This window comes from Prorops nasuta, unplaced genomic scaffold (assembly GCF_024137725.1).
Source record: "Prorops nasuta isolate Cenicafe-Biocafe unplaced genomic scaffold, Cenicafe_Pnas_1.2 PNAS00024, whole genome shotgun sequence".
Classification (NCBI taxonomy): domain Eukaryota; kingdom Metazoa; phylum Arthropoda; class Insecta; order Hymenoptera; family Bethylidae; genus Prorops; species Prorops nasuta.
The window spans coordinates 2,564,792-2,571,387 of NW_027116821.1; the positions used below are offsets into that span (position 1 = coordinate 2,564,792).

The 6,596-nt window shown below is 29.9% G+C and overlaps 1 protein-coding gene across 1 annotated transcript; it reads left to right on the top strand.

The window, feature by feature from the left end:
* Nucleotides 1-2,663: 2,663 nt before the first annotated feature.
* On the top strand, nt 2,664-4,409 carry LOC136781874 (putative nuclease HARBI1). The gene is made up of 6 exons (XM_066740887.1): nt 2,664-2,723; nt 2,800-2,836; nt 2,935-3,155; nt 3,273-3,559; nt 3,655-4,201; nt 4,306-4,409. The coding sequence occupies exons 3-6, from the start codon at nt 3,109-3,111 to the stop codon at nt 4,313-4,315; spliced, it is 891 nt and encodes a 296-aa protein (XP_066596984.1). The 5' UTR covers nt 2,664-2,723; nt 2,800-2,836; nt 2,935-3,108; the 3' UTR covers nt 4,316-4,409.
* The last annotated feature ends 2,187 nt before the right edge of the window (nt 4,410-6,596 follow it).

Here is a 6,596-nt window from a genome sequence, read left to right on the forward strand (position 1 = left end):
AACCCGTAGTGTGAGTGGCCCCTCACACTGACGGAAATACCGTTACAAATTTCTTAAAATTTATATGCTTTATTAATGTTCACATATATATTATAGGACTTATACATGGAAAGACGTTAATAAATTTATAAATGGATACCCCTTCATTTTCTTTTACGTATAGCACGTACAGCCTTACCGAGATTTTTCTTATATTAATCTGGAAAAAAAACTATTTTAATCTATCATAAAATTAGTTTGTAATGACGACATATTGATTGATACCCCCAAAGCAGCCTTAAATTACGAAGGGTCCTTAAGTCACATCTCAAAATCTTATTACGCATTACTTTTGCAAATCCCTTAGGTCACTGCCTTGAATTGCTACATTTAATAAAACCAGTTTAACAGCTTTGTGAATTATAAATGACATTAATCATTTATATTCTTACATTCTGAAAAATCAATTGAAATTGAATGATTTGTCAACAAAAATAATTTTTAGGAATAGAGTGGTTATATTTTCAAATGATGTTCAAATTCAAGGGTATACTTAGTTTTGTGATGAGAATATGCAGTTAAAACAGTTTTTCAATAGTTTTTACATCCTAGACACTTTACGCATACTTCTTCCTAGGAATAGGAGACACTGCCATCCATATTTTCCATATAATGGGTCAAGGACACTTTTTGAAGCACAAACTATCAAATGACTTCATTTTGTAATTTCAAGCTGCAAGGGCTAAACGGTTTCTGTGTTTCCCATGTTAAAGAAACAAATATGACATTAAGCCAAAAACAAAAGGACATTTTGAATTGCAGCAGTTTGATAAAGGTGGTTTGCTGGATCAACATCACAAACCATAACAGCCGTATCTCTTAAGACTGCTGCTAGTTTGAAGTCACCTGAAGAGAATTTAATGTACCAATATCATCATTGAGTTCACTTGTATTCAATGACGTGTCTACCATTCCTTTTTGCAGTTATGAATTATCTGCATAATAGCATAATCCAATATTACCTGAATCATAAAAAATTTCAAGGCTGCAGAAAACATTTTATAAAAACACTTACTGAGTCTCTTTTCACCAAATTTTGGAAGATTACCTGAGTCTAAATAATGTGATATGTACATTGATGTTTCTGCATCTTTGCAGATCAGCAGAGCGGAGGATACACTCAACTGGTGGTAACTTAATAGATGAGGGTAAATACATCTCTGGTATATCCATCGCAATCCTTAAATCTGAAGATTTGTCATCCCAGCCATTATGTGTTTGCTAAGAAGTACCTAATCTGCTTGCCAATAAATTTTTCTTTGCATGTACTCTTGAAATTGACTTTGCGCACCATCCAAATTTAACCAAAGTATCTGTAACAAATGATATTATTCACAAAGCATCGCGTTCCAATGCATTTTATACATGAAGATTAATTTTTACTTATCTGAAACAGATTTGAACATAACCATCCAGCTGACCTGCCAAAATTTGTGTTTACATAAACATTGCTTTTACTACTTAATCGTACAAGTCAGCCATAATCAGCAAGCAGAACTTGCAGCGTAGCGCTACTTCGCAGAGCTGCCAACTCAAATTGACCTTTTTCAGGTTTATTTTTTATTTTTTGGGAATGCTGCTTTCCACTTTACAACGGGCCTTGCTTGGTTACAACGGCCCTTAGGGACCGGTGTTAAGTTGGCGGACAAAAACTTAATTTTTTAAATTTAAACTATGTAGATCATTTGATTGTCGTTTGACAATGATTGACAGACTAATAAAAATGTTTGACAGTAATTAATCTGTTAGATAATAAAAAAATAAAATTTGGCGTTAAGTTAGCGGAACTTATTTCCTCTTTTCATAAAAATGCTTTAAAACCATATGGATCGATAGAAAATCGTTTGACGGTTTCAATTATATTAAAGTGAATGTTTGACGGTAATTAGTTTTTCCAATAAATAAAAAATATGATTTCCCTATTATCTGGTTTTCATGAAAGTATCGAAGTTTCATGTGAATGTCATTAAACCATAGAATATGGGCCGGGTCGATAGATGAAACTTAAGCTTAGCACGATCTTAGGTAAAATCATTTGTCTCACTTTAACCTTCAATACAGTGCTAAGCTCGGTCTTCGTTTTCAGTAATTGCTAAGTTGAAATTCGAGCTTAGTTACATCTATCGACCCGGCCCATATTCTATGGTTTAATGACATTCACATGAAACTTCGATACTTTCATGAAAACCAGATAATAGGGAAATCATATTTTTTATTTATTGGAAAAACTAATTACCGTCAAACATTCACTTTAATATAATTGAAACCGTCAAACGATTTTCTATCGATCCATATGGTTTTAAAGCATTTTTATGAAAAGAGGAAATAAGTTCCGCTAACTTAACGCCAAATTTTATTTTTTTATTATCTAACAGATTAATTACTGTCAAACATTTTTATTAGTCTGTCAATCATTGTCAAACGACAATCAAATGATCTACATAGTTTAAATTTAAAAAATTAAGTTTTTGTCCGCCAACTTAACACCGGTCCCTTAGGGTCAATTCGACCAAGTAGGCTTAACTTAAGTCTGACTGAACTAGTGGTACCAACGTGTGCAAAAATATAATATTTTTGAAGATATAAGTTGGCAACCATGGATTTTTAATTTTACTATTAACTTCACACCATTTGTATATTTTTTAGAAGAGCGTTTGGCGGTTTACTTAATTTTTTGAAGAATTGTAAGTCAATTTTGAATATACCATACAAAATTATGTTTCTATTTTACATTTAATGTATTGTTAATACGTATTATAGTTTTCAGATATGGATAATCAATATTCAATAAGGAATGGTAAATATACAAATGATAAAAACATTACAATTAAGGTTACACATGTTTAAATTCCATTAACCTTATTTTCACCATATTTTCTGCTTTTAATTTTATAGAGGATATTATAGAATGGTTGCTTAGAGATGAAAGAAATGAAAATGAACAAAGAATTAACGGTCGAATAGAGTACCTAAGACCAAGAATCATCCAGCAAAGGATGAATTGGTTTAAGCTTTATGATGATATAAATTTTAGAAGAAGGTTCCATTTATCAAAAGATAATTTTTGTTATGATATTACAAAAAATCGAACAAAGATTAATTCATGGAACAGACAGGTGAATTAAAAGTTTTATAAGATTAAACATTAACAGGAGTAGCTTTTAATTTATTTTATGTAGCTGTAATGATATTATGTATATGTAAGTTTTATTATAAAATTTGTATCTTTTCAGAAATTATGCGATACCACCAGTTATTCAACTTCTTGTGGTTCTACGTTTTTACGCCACTGGTTCATTTTTCCTTTCTGTAGCTGACTACTGTGGAATTAGCGAAAGTAGCGCACAGTTATTTGTCCACAAAGTATCAGAAGCAATTGCTTCTTTAAGTACAGAATTTATTAAATTCCCATCTAATTCTGATGAAATTTCTAAAATTCAACAAGGCAATTTTAACATTTCTGGGTTTATTCGCGTAATAGGTGCCATTGATTGTTTTCACGTTCGAATTAAATCTTTTGGTAAAAGAAATACTATTGTTTCTATAAATAATTATATACTTATATAATATAGGAGTAATATTAAACTAAACAGAATGTCTTTATTTTAATTTTAGGTGGAGAAAATAGCGAATTATTTCGTAACAGAAAAGGATACTTTTCAATAAATGTACAGGCAATTGTGAACTCGAGACTAGAATTCATAGATTTGGTTGCTCGTTGGCCCGGATCAACGCATGATTCTACCATATTCGACAATTCCAGAATTAAAGCGCAGTTTGAAAATAATATGTTTGGGAATGGATTATTATTAGGTGATTCCGGTTACCCTTGTTTGCCGTACTTATTAACACCGCTACAAAATCCGCAAAGGCCAGCGGAAGTTTTATATAATGAAGCACTTATACGGACACGTTGTATGGTTGAAAGATGCTTTGGAATATTTCAAAGAAGTTTCCCAGTACTGTCAATAGGATCACGTTTCCGAACACCGCAGAAAACGTTAACATTAATAATGGCTTGTGCCGTTTTACATAATGTATCCAGATTATCAGCAACAGTAGAGAATTATAATTCCGAGAGATATAATAATCTTATGAGAGACCTAGAGGAAAATCTACACACAAACGAGCGAACATATTTAATTGAAAATTATTTTCGAAAGTAAATACCATTCTCTTCTTTATTTTTCAGAATTCATGTATAATTAATTCGATTATTTAAAGTATTAAGCAAATTCTACATTAAATAATGTATCTTTCTTTCAGGCTTTTATAGAGATCCTGCATATAGATATAAAATTGTTAAATATAGGGTGTAATTTGGTCAATCTCATTGTTTTTGTATGCTTAACTGGGGATTTTAACAAAAGAAACAATATTAGTGGCCATCTTAAAAACAAATTTAGCTTTCTTCGGTTTACAAACATTTTATTTTTAATTTAAAAATTATTAATAATGTTTACTACATTCTGATACGACAGTAATGTAGTAATTAGTTTACTTTCATATCAGTCTTATTTATTAAACTTTGGAAATGTATTTAACATGAATAGACTTTAAGGTACATGCATGCAGCTTTATATATCTATATAGATATTCTTTTTATAAAGTCTAACAATTTAAACTAAATAACAATTTTATTTAGAAATTATAATTTAATAATTTTTAAATTATTAAATATTATGACTAGTAAATTTATAACTTTCCGTTCTTAAATACAACATAGGCTTCATATTATAAACATTGTACTTGAAGTATATTATCAATACAAATTCAAAAATGATAAAACTAAATCAAAACATTATCACAAGTATCATCACATTTTTATATGAGAGGCAATATATCTTGAAAACATATACTGGATCTTAATTGCTTTTCTTTAATTGCTTTTCTAAAATTTCTACCTGTAAGATTTCTTTTCTTAGTTGCGTTTCAAGAATTTTTTTATCCAATTTTTCCTTTTCAATAAAGTGCTTCTTCATTAAATTTACTAGCTCCAATTTGTTTTTCATTAAAACTGTATATACATCCTGGTCATGATTTTGATGTTTCTTCTGTGAGCATACATTAGGAGCATTTGTTTTTTCTGTTGATTTATTAGCAGCAATATTTTTGGCCAATGGTTCACTTAATGGTGTTTGCAGCATTTCAGCATTCCAATGATCCCATCTTCTCACTTCTTCATTTTCAACCAAGTGCTGTAGATAATAAAAAATAGTTGTCTGTTATTGCAAATTAAAATATAAACAAAGTGCTTATATTGTTTTCTCATTTGTCAATAAAAAATCAATAAGACAAGGTGGCAAAATTTATAGGGTTTCTTTTACTAAACACTTTAATGAAGGAATTTATTTTAACTGTACATAAGTGAGTTACACAATTGATATTTAGGTTAAATAAGAAAGATAAAATTGATACTATATTTATTTTAATAGCTGAATAAAATCTGTAGTAAACTATACACAATAAAGAACTCACACTTATATGATTTCAATAAGTAGCATTCATGAGACTACTCCGAGTGAGCTGAGAAATTGTTTTTAATTATCATTCAATCTTTACTTCTAATCCTATTCTACATATTACTATTTAGAATGTCTTTCAATTTACCTCAAATACAGGATCAGGGTCATCTGGGTCATTATTTTCCTCATTTTCAGAGAATACATTATTTGGTGTGCTTTGACCATAATAGAAATCAGAGTCAAAAGGATTTATTAAACCATCGATAGATAATCCTATTATTTCATGTACCTTTTCCATCAATACATCCGGCTTCCCATTATAAGCTCCACCACCTAAAAATAGCTCACAGTTAGATAACATTAGTTAACTAATTAATTATAAAAAAGGCATTAGTACAACAATCACTTCTATTAACTCATTACCAGTCATATATGTGTTCCTTTTTAAATCTGCAAATTTTTTTCTGGCGGTAGCTTTTAGATTCTTCCATAACTTCTTTAACTTCTCTTGCGTTTCAATTTTGCAAGTTATTAAACTAAATTCTTTCTCAACTTCATTCCATGCCTTTCCTTTATCACTTAGTCCAAATTTATCCGTAGTTTTATTTTCTATAATGTTAGAATATTTTTTAATAATTTCTGTAAAGGCTATCTTTTCATCAGCGGTATAATTGGCATTTCTTACTGAATATGGATTAGTCATATCTAAAAACTATAATAAGAATCTATAATATATATAATATAAAATGGACATATAATTGTGTATAATATATTCAAAATTGACTTACAATTCTTCTAAAATTATTATAAAATTCAAAAATTTATGCCCACCGCAAACGCTCTTCTAAAAAATACACAAATGGTGTGAAGATAATAGTAAAATTAAAAATCCATGGTTGCCAACCTATATCTTCAAAAATATTAAAATCTTGCACACGTTGGTACCACTAGTTAAGTCAGACTTAAGTTAAGGACGCTTACGTTCAATGATCTGTTCGGGTTACGGTTCAATCTAGTCACAGTGAGGCAACTGAAGAAAATTCCCTAGATGGATCAGATTTAGTGAGGAGGCTTCCGCGAGTGAACCAGATC

Bases quoted from the DNA above. Each gene is read 5' to 3' on its own strand.
- LOC136781874 (XM_066740887.1), top strand. From the start codon at position 3,109: ATGATATTACAAAAAATCGAACAAAGATTAATTCATGGAACAGACAG. The intron at 3,156-3,272 runs GTGAATTAAAAG...GTATCTTTTCAG, and splicing joins TTAATTCATGGAACAGACAG to AAATTATGCGATACCACCAG. The intron at 3,560-3,654 runs GTAAAAGAAATA...TTTTAATTTTAG, and splicing joins CGTTCGAATTAAATCTTTTG to GTGGAGAAAATAGCGAATTA.